Source organism: Pelophylax lessonae, assembly GCF_965119305.1.
Source record: "Pelophylax lessonae genome assembly, chromosome: 3".
NCBI lineage: Eukaryota > Metazoa > Chordata > Amphibia > Anura > Ranidae > Pelophylax > Pelophylax lessonae.
This window is the reverse complement of record NC_138770.1, coordinates 276,684,468-276,701,811: the sequence shown is the minus strand read 5'-3', so window position 1 is coordinate 276,701,811 and position 17,344 is coordinate 276,684,468. Positions and strand designations below refer to the sequence as shown.

General features: G+C 41.3%; 1 protein-coding gene across 3 annotated transcripts in view; it reads right to left on the bottom strand.

The window, feature by feature from the left end:
* KCNMB2 (potassium calcium-activated channel subfamily M regulatory beta subunit 2) overlaps nucleotides 1-17,344 on the bottom strand; it is a 765,065-nt gene that overhangs the window by 140,397 nt on the left and 607,324 nt on the right. For all 3 annotated transcript variants that reach the window (XM_082252380.1, XM_082252378.1, XM_082252379.1), the window contains one exon: nucleotides 16,563-16,682. In XM_082252380.1, the coding sequence (XP_082108506.1) occupies nucleotides 16,563-16,618 (56 nt within the window). In that variant the 5' untranslated portion in view covers nucleotides 16,619-16,682. The remainder of the gene's footprint in view (nucleotides 1-16,562; nucleotides 16,683-17,344) is intronic.

Genomic DNA, 17,344 nt, shown 5'->3' with positions numbered 1-17,344 from the left:
ATATACAGTATATATATATATATATATATATATATATATATATATATATATATATATATATGTGTGTATATATATATATATATATATATATATATATATATATGTGTGTGCATATATATATATATAAATAAGTAAAACACACCAAACACACTGATACATTGCAACTTACTTTTTATGTACAGTATATGTATATGTGTGTATATATATATATATATATATACAGTATATATACACATATATTTATATATATATGTATACATACACACATATATATATATATATATATATATATATATATATATATATATATATATACAGAAGTTCAGATGTCATGCCTGCTTCCAAATGCCCAAAAAATGTCTGAAAAATGCCTGAAACAAAAAAGCCCAGGTTTGAAAGGAGGGTAACACCATCCCTGTGCTACTGAAATTCTAAGAAAAATAATCAGTTTTTTTTTCTGGTTCTGGACATGCCACAGAGCTGAAACTTCACAGGTACACTTTTTAGACCCCCCAGACACTAAATCCAAAGAAATCTCTTTTTTTTTTCAATAATTTTTTCAATAATTGGCTCTCTATCAAAAACGACAATTTTTAAGAACTTTTTTTGTGTGATTAATAGTCCCTGGGGCATGACCCAGAACCCTAGGCACTTTTTAGGGGCATTTATTGGGTTTTAGGGCTTCAAAATTGTGTTTTTTGATTCCAGAAGTTTGGGTCCCATTGATTTCAATGGGGTTCTGGAATCCGAACCGAACTTTCGGGAAGTTCGGGTGTTCTGGCCGAACCGTACTTTTCAAAAGTTCGATCATCCCTACTTATTAATACTTTAAATCTACAGCTTAAATTAAATCAATTTAAGGTTGTTACACCATAAAGATTCCTATTCAGACTCTCCCTGGTATAGGGTGACAATGCTCTGTTCCGTACCACCTCTTTATTTGTCACTTTGCCATGAGCTTCCAGTGGAGATTACAAGTTGCCTTTTCAACACACATTATACAGGCATGGTGCACAGCTGTTACTATCAGAAAACCCACCCTGAGAAATACTATATAGCCATCTCTGCAGTGCATGCACGTAAGCAGGAACTAAAAAGACCGTAGATGATCAGTACAGTAACAATGAGATGCAAAAAAGATAGAAAAAAAATGTGGAAATGAAAAGACTATTGCTCATGAAACACAATGCTTTAGCAACCCAGATGCCAAAAATAATTTAGCAGTCATTCCAACCCTTAATACCCCAATATGTCAAAAAGCAAAGTTCTAATATATATATATATATATATATTAAAGTTAATGTTTAAAAAAGCACATAGTACAATGTTCTAAAACATCTATGCTGAAGTATAAATATATGTAAACCTTTCAATTTCATATAGTGAAACTAACTATTCACTTATACTATGATACCACAAAGCCATACAAATATGAGCAGGCCATAAATAGTAAGAACAACAAATCTATAAGAGTGAATAACCAATCTAAAGATAAGATAATTCCAAAGAAATTTGACATAAATAGGAAATCATGCTTGATTAGAAAAAGCAAAGTAAGACTACAAGTTAGTGACAAAAATAAAGTGAATGGTGAAAGTAAAGTGCTATGGCTGATTAAAAACAAGTGGAGCATAAGGGCTGGGAGAAATGTGGAACATTTGTACAACATCAAAATATCATAGGAAATAAAAACAAAGAATAGTCTCCAAGCATTGAAGCATTGATTGAGTAAACTGGAAAATGCCAGGTATTTTGCTACTGTGTTCTGATGGTATACAGGGATAAGACACTACTGGCTTTAACAAGATATGGAAAGAAAACTGGATGCACAAGTCTCACTAATTGTTCACACTGTGCTCAGTTAGGGACTACATACATTTTACAAATCCCGACTACTTACTACTTTGTGTTGATATATTGGGGATGATTTACTGAAGGAGTAAAGGATGTTTTTTAGAGGCTCATTTATAACACATAGCAGGTACTGGTTTCTTCTGTCTGTTATACTCTACAAGGTCAAACATGCCACGGCCTGACTTTTGCAGCCTATTCATAAAATGCAGACTGTATTGAGAAGCCTGTTGTATGTCCCAGATTTCTCAATGCAAACAGCAAAGAGAACTACAGAAGTAGAAGAACAACTGGTCACATGACTTTCACATTTTACATTTCTTTCTTCTACCTTCCATTCAAAAGAAACAGCACTTTGATGGCTTTAGAGTCCCAAAAGCCAGCAAATGGCTAAGCATTATTGTAACACACAGTGTGTTGTACTCTATAAATGTGTAGATACTTTTTAATAGAGTTGTATGGCCATTGTTAGACCATTCTGCTGCTTTATTCATTCCCTCCAAAGGTTAGTGGATTCAGTGAAGCGGTGGTATTTCTGAATATCCAATTATGTGAATTTAAATTAATTTAAAAAAGTATTCTGTCTTGTACATACCTTGGATGACGGAAGTGATCACTTACATTGCAATCTCATGATAATATGCTATACTACAGTATTATGCATTGTGTACTTTTACATAATACTAATCATGACATTTTAGAAAAGAGTTAAAGAGAATCTATCATCAGAATACAATAATTTATTTGCTCAGAAAACAGTACCTGAAACAATTTATAAAAGTGATTTTGTAATTCATGATTGTACAGGAGTTGGTGTGCACTGCTTGATAGTATTTAGGCCCCATTTACATCTGTAAGTTGCGCTTGTGATGGCATTAATTGTTATTGGCACCCCAAATGCAGGAAGCAAATTTGCATTTTGCTGTGTGCAAAAATATCTATCAAATGAGGTAAAAAATGCAGTAAAAGTGTGCAAATGCGGCAAAATGCTCCATGAGCTACTACGTCTTGGGGAGCCCCTTGAAATCATTTGGCTGCCCTATGCATGTTGCATGAAAAATGCACAAAAAAAAAAATGTGCAGAAATGCCTGTTCCCACTACACTAGGTGGAAATGAATAGGGTGTTAATTATTAATGGCTTACAATGTTGTGGAGATCCTAATAGAAAGCCTGGCAATGAAGCCATGTGAGGGTTCATCCCGCTAGTGTGTTGTGATCAAATAATTCAAATGCTTCCCTGATTTTATGCCTGTATACACCTAGCCACAGGTGCTGGCTTCCCAAGCAGTCTGTCCTCTGCTGTGTGTTGTGGTAATGTCCGGTGAAAAGTACATTTTACTGTGCATTATCACAACACACAGTAAGGCATAAAATAGTGTAGTGAGTTATGGTATCATTTAATTTAAATGACCCACCAATGCACAGGGCCACCATTAGAATTTGTGACCCCTTATACAGCCTGCCTGATAGGGCCCCTCCCCATACAGCCATGGGAGCAGCAGCATGGAGGATTACTCTGACGGCTCCAGAAAATAAGTAACCCCTCTGTGCCTGACCCCTGCTGCTGAACTGATAACCCTGGGGGAACATTTATTTAATCGCTAAGAGCCATGACCCATGGGGCTGGTGTGCATGTCTCTAAAGGCATTTAGGAAATCCTCACTCTGACCCCGGGGCTCCTTGCTGAACTGATGGGGCCCAGGTCTTGTACAGGAAAGCCGCCTCTTCACCCCTATAAGTGGCCCTGCCAATGAACCTATATTTTGCACCACAACACAGTTGCATTGTAGAGGACAACAAAGGACAGATGTGACCTATCTGGATGTTATGGTGCACTTTGTAAAAAAAAAGTTTAGTGTGTAGCAGGCCTTTGGACGTCCAGCTAATTTGGTGTAAATGGGTCCTTACTGCTAAGAACTGAAATGTTACTGCTTTTAAAGTTAATCAGTCAGCCATTTAAAAGTTTTATAAAGTGAAAGTTCTGTTTGATAGCAGGCACCACATAACCCCCCCCCCACACACCTTTACTCCTGACTTTTAAAACAACTTTACTATGTTGATAAAGGATTGACTTAGCTTACTATTAGGGTTGAGCGAACCCGAACTGTAAACTTCGGGTTTGTACCGGACTTTAGGGGTTTGGTACCGGACCCGAACCTGAACATCATACTGTATGTTCGTTATTGAGTTTGGTGTCCAGCAATTTAATGGCGCGTAAAAAAGATGCAGGGCAGCCAATCCACAAGCATTTAACTGGTGTGCCCTTGGAAGCCATCACAGCCATGCCTACTAATGCCATGGCTGTGATTGGCCAGTGCAGCATGTGACCCAGCCTCTATATAAGCTGGAGTCACATAGCGCCGCACGTCACTCTGCTCTATCTAATGTAGGGAAAGCATGCAGCTGCTGCTTTGAGGGAGAGAATAGGAGTAGGACAGAATCTTTAATCAGAACTTCAAATCAGCGATCTACATAGATTTTGTTGTGTACTAGGGAAAGGCCTGCGGCTGCTGCTTTGGGGGGGGGGGGGGGAGAATATAGGAGGACAGAATCTTTATTCTTTAATCAGAACTTCAACTCAGCGATCTACATAGATTTTGATGTGTGGGTGCAGTGCACAATCTTTTTACCCTGCCCTGATCCCAGTGACAAAAAAATACTTGTATCCATCTGTTAGTTAGGTGGGCGGCAGGGGGGGCATTTTATGCAAGCTCAGTGCACCAGCATATTCAGTGTGCATTTAAAGCTATATATAGCTATAATTTTCTGGGTTTTTAAAAACACCCTTTTTGGGCTAAAATCCACAATTTTATAGCCCTTGCTTGCTGCATCTGTACGTGTAGAATTCAAGCGTTATATACTGCTGTCATATTGTGTTAGTAAAAAAAACACCCTTTTTGGGCAAAATACACAACATACTGTTGTTCTATTCTGCTATTCAAAAAACACCCATTTAGGGCAAAAAAAATATTTTTGCAGCGTTTGCTGCATATTTTACTGTGAGATACACCCTTTAGATACTGTTGTTCTATTTTGCTACTCAAAAAACACCCATTTAGGGCAAGATCCTAAATTTGAGAAATATAAGGAGAACGTCAAATAAGGGACGTGGCCCCGGTCGTGGTGCTGCTGGTGGAGCTCCTGTTGCAAGGAGAGGACGTGGTCGATCTGTGCCAGCTACACACACAAGTGAAACACCTTCCTCAGCTGCGAGTAGGCGACAGAACCTGCAGCAGTATTTGGTCGGGCCTAATGTGGCTCTACGAATGTTGAGGCCAGAACAAGTACAGGCGATAGTAGATTGGGTTGCTGACAGTACCTCCAGTGCCGTCACATTGTCTCCAACCCAGTCTCCTGCTGAAAGATGAGAGTTGGCACCTGCAGCCGATTTCCATCAGTCTTTCACCTCACCCCCTTGCAAATCAGCCAAGCAGTCTGAGGCCCAAGTCATGCAGCAGTCTCTTCTGCTTTTTGATGACTCTGTTAGCATGGTTTCCCAGGGCCATCCACCTAGCCCTGCCCCAGAATTGGAAGAGATTGAGTGCACCGATGCCCAACCACTCATGTTTGAAGATGAGTACATGGGAGGACCATTGCAGCATGTCTCGGATGATGACGAAACACAGGTGCCAACTGCTGCGGCTTTCGGAATTTTGCAGACCGACAAGGAGGGCAGGGGTAAAGACTGGGTGGAAGATGATGTGGAGGACGATGGGGTCCTCTACCCCACATGGAATCAACATCATGCAGGTGACCTGTGTCATTCGGAGGAAGAGGCGGTGGTCGCACAGAGCCACCAGCACAGCAGAAGATGGAGCAGGGGGCAAAAGCAGAGCGGCCGCCCCCCAGACAGTACGCCTATAATGCCCAATGCAGCAAGGGACAGAGTACACCAAAGCCAACTCAAAGGAGTTGTATAGCGTGGCAGTTCTTCAGACAATGTGCTGATGACAAGGCACGAGTGGTTTGCACGCTGTGCAATCAGAGCCTGATGCGAGTCATAAACGTTCTCAACCTGAGCACAACCTGCATGACCAGGCATCTAAGTGCAAAGCACGAGCTGCAGTGGAGTAGACACCTCAAAAACCAAGAAAGGTCTCTGGCTCCTCCTGCTTCCTCTTCTGCTGCAGTCCCAGCCTCTTCATCCACCTCTGTAGTGACAGTGGCACCTGCCACCCCGCAAACCATGGGTTTAGCCAGCAACACCACCACCTGGGTCAACAACCATCTCCACAATGTCCCATGGAAGCATTCAGCTCTCTATCTCCCAAACACTGAAGCGGAAGAGGAAGTGCCCCCTTACCCACCCACGATCCCTGACCCTGAATGCCAGCATTTCAAAATTCCTGGCCTTTGAAATGCTGTCATTCCCTCTGGTGGAGACACAGAGTTTTAAAAGCCTTATGGCGGAGGCTGTCCCACAGTAAGTCGTGCCCAGCCGCCACTACTTTTCCAGACGAGCCATCCCTTCCCTGCACAACCAAGTGGGGGACAAAATCAGGTGTGCACTGCGCAATGCCATCTGTGGCAAGGTCCACCTAACTACGGATACGTGGACCAGTAAGCACAGTCAGGAACGTTATATCTCCCTAACAGCACACTGGTTAAATTCATTGGCGGCTGGGCCTGAGGCCGATAACAGTATGGCGCATGTCCTTCCACCACCGAGGATTGCAGGGCGCTTCAGTTTGCCTCCTGTTGCTAACTCCTCCTACTCCGCTTCCTCATCCTCTACCGCCTCGTCATCTGGTCAGCGTAACACCTTCACCACCAACTACAGCACAGCTAGGGGTAAACGACAGCAGGGAGTTTTAAAACTTGCCTGTTTGGTGGAAAAACCCCAGACCACGCAGGAGTTGTGGAGGGGCATTGAACAACAGACCGATGAGTGGTTGGTGCCAGTGAGCCTCAAGCCTGGCCTGGTGGTGTGCGATAATGCGCAAAATATTGTAGCAGCTCTGGGCATAGCCGGTTTGATGCACATCCCTTGCCTGGCGCATGTGCTGAATTTGGTGGTGCAGAGGTTCCTTAAAAATTACCCCGATATGTCAGAGCTGCTGCAGAAAGTGTGGGCCATCTGTGCGCACTTTCGGCATTCTGACCCTGCTGCTGCTCGCCTGTCAGCGCTGCAGTGTAACTTCGGCCTTCCCGCTCACCGCCTCATATGTGACGTGCCCACAAGGTGGAACTCCACCTTGCACATGCTGGCCAGACTGTGCGAGCAGCAGCAGGCAATAGTGGAGTTTCAGCTGCAGCACGCACACGTAAGTCGCTCTGCGGAACAGCAACACTTCACCACTTCACCACCAATAATAGGGCCTCCATGCGAGACCTGTGTGCCTTGTTGCGCTGTTTTGAGTACTTCACCAACATGGCTAGTGCCGATGACGCCGTTCTCAGCGTTACTATCCCACTTCTATGCCTCCTTGAAAAAACGATTCGAGCGATGATGGAAGAGGATGTGGCACAGGAGGAGGAGGAAGAGGGATCATTTCCAAGGCTTTCAGGGCAGTCATTCGCAAGTGGCTCCGGGGTGGGTTAAGGCACCCACAAACGGCAGGTACACAATTGTCCAGCAAGGGCACAGTTCTGGAGGATGCCGAGGTGGAGGATGAGGAGGAGGAGATGGAGGAGGAGGAACCATGCTCACAGCAGGGTGGCACCCTATCCTGTATTTTTTGTTATTTTAAGTTATTTCCCTATCCACATTTGTTTGCAGAACACCTACCATGCTCTTAACAACATTTTGCTGCCATTTTCAGCCATCTAGCCCTTTCCATTACTTTTTTTAGAGCCATTTTAGTGCTCAAAAGTTCGGCTTCCCCATTTACTTCAATGGGGTTCGGGTTCGGGGTCAAGTTCGGGTCAAGTTCGGGTCCCGAACTCGAAATTTTTTGCGAAGTTCGGCCGAACCCGTCGAACCCGAACATCCAGGTGTCCTCTCAACTCTACTTACTATTATGACACACTTTAAGGGGGATTGCAGGTGGACTAAATGCAGCAGTCTCATTGCAGGAGGCCCGAATGCAGCACTCTCCTCTCATCTTTACTAAAATGTTATATCACAATCCATGAGGTACTAGTCAGGTTTTCAATTACTACTTGTAAGGGCTCCTATGTGCATTTACTCTGTGTTCAGAAGTCACCTGCCAACTTGTCAGGGCTCCATTAAATACTAGTCGGGCCTTGTGTGTCAAAAGTTATTCTCCCATATCAGGTGTGCTTCTCACTGGTCATGCTCCCATGTCAGTAGTTTGTTTCACATATCACTACTCAACCTCATATTGTAGTAGCCATGCTCACATGTCAGGAGTCTGCCTTATATGTCACTAGTAATCCTCAAATGTCAGTAGCCAGCTTTACATTTGGATAATTAGCCTCGCATGTGAGGAGTCTGTCTCGTGTGTCGGTCTTGCATGTTAGTGGCAGAAGATAGTCTTGCACCTGAGGTTTATGTGTCAGTCTTGCATTTCAGAGTCAGTTATGCATGACAGCATATAATTGTTCTTCTTATCACACATTCATCAGCACTCATTCTTTAAATGGTATTAAACCCTCTTTTTTGATTTTTACATACAGGTAAACTTATGATAAAGTCTTCCTGTAGGTAAAATTAATATCTCTTTAACGTGCACTGTTTAGGAGATATTGTAATGAGAAGTAGCCAGTGACATCACAGGTGCATGCATTCTGAAGAGACGGCATACCCATGCCGTTCCTTCAGAGCACTGTGCCGTGGCCATGACTTCACCAGTGATGTCATCGTGGCTCAGCCATTCAAGCTGCTGGAGCCCGTGAATTCAGAAGGAAGGCTGGGTAAAGATGGAAGCCCTGTCAGCTGTGACAGTGCATCACTAGAGTTCTTCATTCTAAGGTAAGTATTTCAATGCATACTAGCACATTATGTAATTGTCTTGCAGGGGATTTTTTTTCCACCAATGCTGTGGTTTACTATCACTTTAAGTGTCTGTACTCATTAACCACTCATTGTTAAGTTATAATGAATTCTCATGTATCAGCACTCATTGTACAGTATCTTTCACTTCCTTTTGTGTCTTCACTCAAACCACTATCACAAATAATAATGCATTCTGAAGTGTCTCCTAAAATTAACCATGTAGGTCAGGGCTTCGTAGTAAGGTTAGGAAAATAAAACATTAAACTAGTCTCAGAGAGCCACACAGATGAGATTTCTCTTGCTAAGAAAGGGTGTCTGCTTTTAAACAGGACATCAACTTTTATAAGTTCAAAATGCACAAGAGGATCATTTTTGGTAAATTTTGGCATTACGGTTTTATACTCCATTTTCAAGGGGATAGATTTTCTTTAGAGCAATTCTTTGATCGTCCCCACCTTTGTGTCTTTTTTTATTTTATTTTCTAAAGATTTTATTAATTGTATTGTATGTAGCTGTATGGGTACAGTACATGAACATGTTTTTACACTTCGTTTTCCACTTCACTATCATAGCAGGATGAAATAACAATCCAACCAAACTACAGTTGGCCAATAGTCCTTAAACGTGCCATATGCTGACACATTTAAAGGACAAATCCAAATGACAAGTGTGGTACTCTTGGCCCTTTGGCTAAGAATTTTTAATTATTTACCAACTTCATGACAGAAAATGCTGGGTGAAAGCAAAGATGTCTTATCAGATCTTTTCATCAAATCTGAACATCATCATAACAGACCTTAGCTCCGGAAGATCTCACTGCACCAACCACACGCATTAAAAAAAATGTGAAAGGAAATAAAAATCAACAGCAGAGGGCCAACAATTGAGGACTTGGTGTACAGATTTGCCAAAGGCTATATAATCATATATAAGCTTGTAAAAGGGTCAGGAGGAACACATCAGCCGTTATACTAGAGCACTGTAATGTTTAAAACTGAAATTGTTATAGCTGTAAGCATAACATCACAAACAAAGAAACTTTGGTATTCTCAAAGGCAATATTTTAGGTGAAGCCTTGAGTAGCCAGTGTTGCACATTGATCAGTTGTTACTCTCACCATTGTTAAATATTAAACAAGCAAAAAGTTGAGGGAGCAAACCCTGAACATGTATTTCTAAAGCTGGTGCAGCTATGAACCAAGCGACATGCATATTAAAAAAGAATAGCGCACACATGCAAAAGAAATGACTATCAAATATATATATAATAGGCAGGCTTGGAAATGGTCTTAAAGCTGAGAGGATATTCTTAGGGTACTCTCAGCTTTAAGACCATTTCCAAGCCTGCCTATTGTCCTATTCATGTAAGTGCAATTCTTTTACTAATAAATCTGATAAAGGGTAATGCACTATTAGCCTCCATTCATTTACATGGTCTTGCTGTGGATCGAATCATCCTTGTTGGTCTAATTGGGAAAGTCGCCCACCCTATCCAGAGGAGAAGGGATCAGTGCCATTCCTACACCAGTGCCTCTTCAAACGTATATGGTTTATCATTTTGGTAAGAGGCCATTACTTTTTTTGCACCAGTGTTTTATCACAAGGTTGGAGGTGGATATCACATGAAAAGTACATTTTGGATCATATTGGATTTACATACTGCACTTACCTTTTCTCCGCCGGGTAAGGAGGAAATTCACCAGGTGGAGGGATATCACAGTTATCTATTGATTTTGTTGGATTCCTTTCACACCTGCATTTTGCATCTTATTGATCACCAACTGAAGAAATTTTTTTTACTTTGGACTGTTGGATCACCTATTGTTTGTGTTTTTTCACAACACACTTGCATCTAATTTATATATTTTATTTATAATATTGTTGAATTATTCACCTACACAAGGTTGTATATATTTTTATATATATTTATTTGAATTAGCGCACTTTTCATTTATCCGTTCATCTATTCTTATTTCCAGTAGCAGCTTTTTCTCTGATCAGCGCACCCCCTCCCATTTATATATATATATATATATATATATATATATATACACTGTATGTATATCTCAAACTATTGTTGTTTGTTGTTTATGTCTTTTCTTACACTAGTAGGGATATAATCTATAATAATTCCTATGCTTTTAGTGCTGCCTGTATCCCCTTGAAGGAACTACCCCTCACCTCCTGTTCTGTCTAAAGCCTCTCAATTTGGAGGTGGGGGGGGGGGGGTTTGCTTTCTGATCTGTCAGGCATCCAGGAAATATAATTGATGCTATGACACCCATACTTTGTCCAAAGCAAAAAAAAAAAATAGTTTACTGTCTTATTATGGGGTTGGTACTAAACAGCCAAGTTAAATCCACTCAGACCTAAAACTTCTTCTGTGGTCAATTTTGAACTGTCCTGATCAACGTTAAGTCCAAATTTGTCATAACTTGTTCGCTCATCTCTACCCATTACAGAGCTTCTACTCCACTCTGTTCAGTTGCTGTCACTGGGGAAGTAAAGCCTTGTGTACATTCCAAATTGACATGTCAAAGCCCACATATGCCTATAAACTCCTCCGCAGTCCATTGTGACAATAATAAACTAGTAGTACTGTCATATGGAAGAGGGGAGAGTCACATCCTCATTCAAAACCTGAAGTGATGGGTATTTTACTTCTCTACTGGCAGATCAGCATGTGAGTGGGGAAAGGTGAGTTTACACCACTGGGGAGGATGAAACAGAGTATTCCTTTTACAATGTGCTGTTTGGGCAAAAGAAAGTGTCACTTTAGGTGTAAAAAATGTTTTATATGAAAACAATGCTCATTAAAAAATAAAATATAATACCATAATTCTCTGCCAATAGCAAACATCTACAGTAAGGGCTTATTCATACCAGGTGCGTTGAGCTAGTTCGATTGGTATTGATCAGCAAAAGATCAATGTGAGGGCACATAGGAAATAGTTATTTTCTATGTGCCCTGTTTACGCTATTCATGTAAGGTTGATGTGTGCTGTGTAAAATGTCAGCATGCCTGCGTTTTTACAACTCACGCCACCACATGTCAGCTCATGGCAGCACATCACAACACACTACGGTGCATAGAGTTAAATATCCAAAGATATTGTGAAATTTAAAAAAGATAAAAAAAAATAAAGAAAGAAACCAGTGTGATGCACATGCCTGCTAGTGTGCACTGGCCCTTATGCTCGATTCACACCCGTGCATGTTGCTTTTGAGCATTTCGGCAGTGCTTTTTGCTGTGCTTTCCATGTTTTTTTACTGCAATTTTGTCATGATTTTTTAGCGATTTTGCCACAATTTTTTTAATGCGTTTTTTCTTTGGGGGGGGGGGAAATGTTGATCAGATTTAAAAATGCAAAGCATTAATTTGCAGCAAAATCGCAGTAAACACGTGGTAAAAAACGTACTACATGCTTTTCCGAAGTTTCTCCATTGAAGTCTGTTAACCACTTGCCGACTGCGGCAGGCTGGCTTGGCTGCGCGAATTGGCATACCTGTACAGCGATCCATAGGAGCTCCGCTGGGGGCAAGTGCGCACTGGCGGCAGGGCGCTTCTGCCCCCACTGGACAGCGGGGATGCCGATCCATGGGACCCCGCACCCGCAATCACTCCCTGCTGAGAGAGAATGACAGTCTGCTGTTGAAAACACAGCAGAACGTAGTTCTCTCTGAAATGATCACAGAGCGCCTGTTATCCTCCTATTTAGTATCACAGGTCTCGGTGTTCATTTCACAAGTCCCTCCCCCATACAGTTAGAAAACACTCCCCTAGGCTCACACTTAACCCTTTGATCACCCCTAGGTTAACCCCTTCCCTGCCAGTGTCATTATTACAGTAACAGTGCATATTTTTAGCACTAATTACTGTAGTAATGTCACCGGCCCTCCCAAAAGTGTCAAAAATGTCAGTTAGGGCTCCGATCTGTCTGCAGCAATGTCAGAGTCCCGCAAAAAATCACAGATCACTGCCATTACTACTAAAAAAAAAACAATAAAAATTACATAAATCTTTCCCCTAGTTTGTAGACGCGATAACTTTTGCGCAAACCAATCAAATTGGGATTTTTTTTTACCAAAAATATGTAGCAGAATACAAATTAGCCTAAAAGGATGAAAAAAAAATAGATTTTTAATTTTTTTTTGGGGAATTTTATATAGCAGAAATTGAAAAATATTGTTTTTTTTCAGAGCTGTCGCTCTTTTTTTGTTTATAACGCAAAAAATAAAAATCGCAGAGGTGATCAAATGCCACCAAAAGAAAGTTCTATTTGTGGGAAAAAAGGACATCAATTTTATTTAGGTATAGTGTCGCACTTGTCCGTTAAACTAACGCAGTGCCAAATCGCAAAAAATGGCCTGGTCATTAAGGGGACAAATCCTTCCGGTCCAGAAGTGGTTAAACCAAAAAGCAAACAAAGCAACGTTTTGCATTTAGAAAGGTCCCTGACCCTTTCCAAAAACACAGAGGCACAAAAATGCATTGATATGAATGTGTTTTCAATAGGAACCCATGTAACAAAAATTGTCCTGCATTTCTGCAAAAAGCATGAAAAAACGCATTGATGTGAAATGGAGCCTAAAACTATCAGTGACACTTGCAGGCTATAAGATATTGCAAAAGCTACCAAATGTATAATAAAAATGTGTCCAGTACACAGCTAGGTGTAAGCCTCGGTTCACACTAGGGCGACCTGTGAGGTGACCTGGTCGCCTCACAGGTCGCCGCAGGTCACCTCCCATAGGGAAGCTGCGGACCCGTTCTAATAGGAGCGACACAAGTCGCTCCGACCTAGAAAAAGGGTCCGGAGCTTCTTTGGGGCGACCAGGAGGCGACCGCCATAGACTTCAATGTTATGAAGTCCGTGGCGGCCGCTCCGAGGTCGCGGCGCGCTGCTCGCACCGCGATCTCGGAGGTCGCCCCGGGAAGTAGCGTCGCGGTAGTGTGAACCGGCGCTTAGAGAAAGTGTATTTTTCCCTAAAAAGATAAACATTAATATTTGAATTATTAAATAATTATTTAAAAAACAATATTTCATTACATTTATTCCCCTAAATTAAAACCGATTCACTTTTTTGACAGCTAGGTTATTTAAAGGGGAGTTTCACCCATTTTTAAAATGTACTTTCATCCACATGCCCATCTGCATTGCGTTTCTAAATGGAATTTTTTTTTTATTTTCTAAATACCTTATTTGCGATGTGTTTATGCAGCAGTTACGGTCTGGCCAGGTAGGTGATGCCGACATAAGGCCATTCCCTTGGACTTCTGGGATATCAGCGTCATCTATCCCAGGAGTCCATGGGAATGGCCTAATACTGAATTGATTGACAGGTTGCAGTGTTGGGGTAGTTACTCAAAAATTGTAACTAGTTACTAGTTACTTCTGTAAATTGTAATGAGATTACTTTACTAGTTACTGCATTTGAAAAGTAACTTCACTACTTATTACTTTACTTTCCTCTTTCTTAATTGACCGTGTAGAAGAAGATACATGACACTCTTTCTGCACAGAGTTTATTGTATAAGCACAGGCTTTGGGAAACATGAGAACAAAACCTGAAAAAACTGAATAAAACATAAAGTGCAACAAAAAGTCATAAACTTCATCCCTCTCTATTCTTCGAAATAACGATTGTATCGCACGGCTTGGGTAACGCAGGAAAGCGCGTTCCTATAGCCTAGTAAAGTAGTGTAGTTACCAATATTAGTATTGTAACTAGTTACATTACTTAGTTACCAAAAAAAGTAATGTAGTTACTGTAATCCGTTATTTTGTAACTAGTTACCCCCAACACTGACAGGTTGCCACAACAACAGGACAGGAATTTCCGCTGTCGCCGCCATTGCTATGGCAACCTGTCATGAAGAAACAGCACTGCGCAGTGGTATTACTGCACAGGCACGAGATCGGGAGGTGCATGCTGGGTAGCCAGCTGCACCGAAACCAGAAAATAAAGACAAGCGGGCTTTAGATGCCAAAAACCGCAATGGACCCTCCCTGCAAGCTTGATCAGGTTTGATCAGTGATGGCGAACCTTAGCCCCCCAGATGGTTTGGAACTACATTTCCCATGATGCTCAACTACACTCCAGAGTAGATGAGCATTGTGGGAAATATAGTTCCAAAATATCTGGGGTGCCAAGGTTCACCATCGCTGGATTAGATTTTAATCAAACAAGTTAGAACACAGTAGAGACATTGTCCAAATGGTAAAGTATGAGTGTTAACAATGATGTTGGAGCATTTAGAAAAAACTGAACATGGGGACTTGCTGAACTCTGCTTTAAACATGTCTTAAATAAGCGTAATTTTTAGCCTGTATTAAAGAAACTTACACAACAACTTTATAATGACCCTGTGATTTATTGTTCATGAAATAGTTTTTTTACTGTTTTTCTCTGCATTTCTGTTAAATCCTCTGTGAGATCCCAAACCTCTCCTTTTCCCCCTCAAACCTGTATGTTTGGGACAAGCAGTCCATATTCCTTGTGGTCATGTACACTGCTCTATGCACGCTACACATCCCGTAGTTCATACTCCAAAGTTTCTAGCCCTTCTCGGGGGCAAGAAATAGAGGGTGACTATGTTCCTACATACAGTGGGACCAAGGAAAACAAACGTAGCCACCTGATAACAGGAAGTTAAATCGCAGCAGCAAAAACAAATGATTTTGGAGATTTAGGAGGCTGAGAGCAATAAAAAGTACTTTTTTTTTTCTTTAACCACTTTACCGCTGCTCTCACTAGAGCTCTACTGCGGCAAAGTGGTTCGTTATCGTCTGGCGACGTAGACCAACGTCGCCAGACCCTTTCCCCTCTCGGCGGCGCACGCGCGCCGCCGGAGGCTCGCTCCCACTGTATTCAGTCACAGTGGGAGTCGGGCCAGGGGAGGAGCAGTGGCGATCGCCGCTGCTCTTCCCTGATCGTTGGGGAATCGAGTCTGGAGATCCGCCCGCTTGTGCAAAACAAAGCGGGCGGATCTCCTAAGTGACAGGCAGGGCTGTAGCTGAGCCTGCGATCTGTCCCTGTGTCACTCAGTCACCTCCCCCCACACATGTCAGTAAGCACCAGGCATACATTAACCCCTTCCCTGCCAGTGTCATTTTTATAGTAACAGTGCATATTTATAGCACTGATTACTGTAGTAATGTCACTGGTACCCCCAAAAGTGTCAAAAATGTCAGTCAAGGGTCCGATCTGTTCACTGCAATGTCGCAGTCCCACAAAAAAAATCACAGATCCCCGCCATTACTCGTTAAAAAAACACAAAAAACGACAGAAATCTTTCCCTTAGTTAGTAAACGCAATAACGTTTGCGCAAACCAATTAAAATACGCGTATTGCTATTTTTTTTACCAAAAATATGTAGCGGAACACAAATTGGCCTAAAATGATAAAAAATTTTGATTTTTACATTTTTTGGGGGGAATTTCATATAAAAAACTGTGAAAAATATTGTTATTTTTTCAAAATTGTCGCTCTTTTTTTGTTTATAGCGCAAAAAGTAAAAATTGCACAGGTGATCAAATACCACCAAAAGAAAGCTCTGTTTGTGGGAAAAAAAGGACATAAATTTAGTTTGGGTACGGCGTTGCATGACCACTCAATTGTCAGTTAAAGTTGCACAGTGCCGAATCGCAAAAAGTGGCCCAGACATAAGACAGCAAAATCCTCCGGTGGTAAAGTGATTAAATTAAGAATACATACTTGAACTTATAACAAAAACATAACAAAAATGAACATTTTTAAGAGAAATATCCATTGTAAAGTTAGAAAATAAGAGAATTTAAAAGAGACATACCTTCTTTCATCTGGTCTGTATGATGAGGAGGACCGGCCACTGGTCCAAATAAACATCTTAGAGTGTTGTCCAACTTTGCCTTTCCCGACAGCGGTGGACTTGGCAGACTGATGAAGTGACCTGAGAGACGGATACTTTGAGTCACTTATTTGAAGAACATGTTGACAATCAGTACCCATTGTCTAAATACTCAACAATGCAACCTTTATCTTTCCAGATAACACTCAAAAGGATTCTTAAAAAGAAGAGGAAGATCCCTTGATTAGTTAAAGTAAAATATCGGCACTCCTCCTCTCTTTGCAGTTTTAATTGGCAGAGCTATCTCTTGCTTTGAATTTCACACATTCATTCCCTTAAGTGTGAGATAAGGCATCTCTTATAGCAATAGATTTGCTATTGAACACAAGGAAACAATAATGACCTAGTAGCCGTAAAGTCATAATCCTCTGAGCTTTTAACCGATTGTAGATTTAGATGCTACAGTTGTGTTTGGTATTTAATCCACCTGTTTTTCTTCTAACTCTTTGTTTCCTTAGAAGAAATATATCCAATGTCATTATATCAATCTATGGTGTATTCAGTCCACATGAATCTGCAATCCAACCTGTAGTTAAATCTCGCTGCAGTTTAAACCACAGTGCACTCACACTGCTCAAAAGGATCTTAGCAACCTGGCCAGGTGCTGCTGTTCCATGATGTCTGATGACCAGTGATGCAAACAATGCCTTTTAAGGTTTGTTTCCTTTTTCCCATTACTGCTGTGTTTTGTTTTGTTTTGTTTT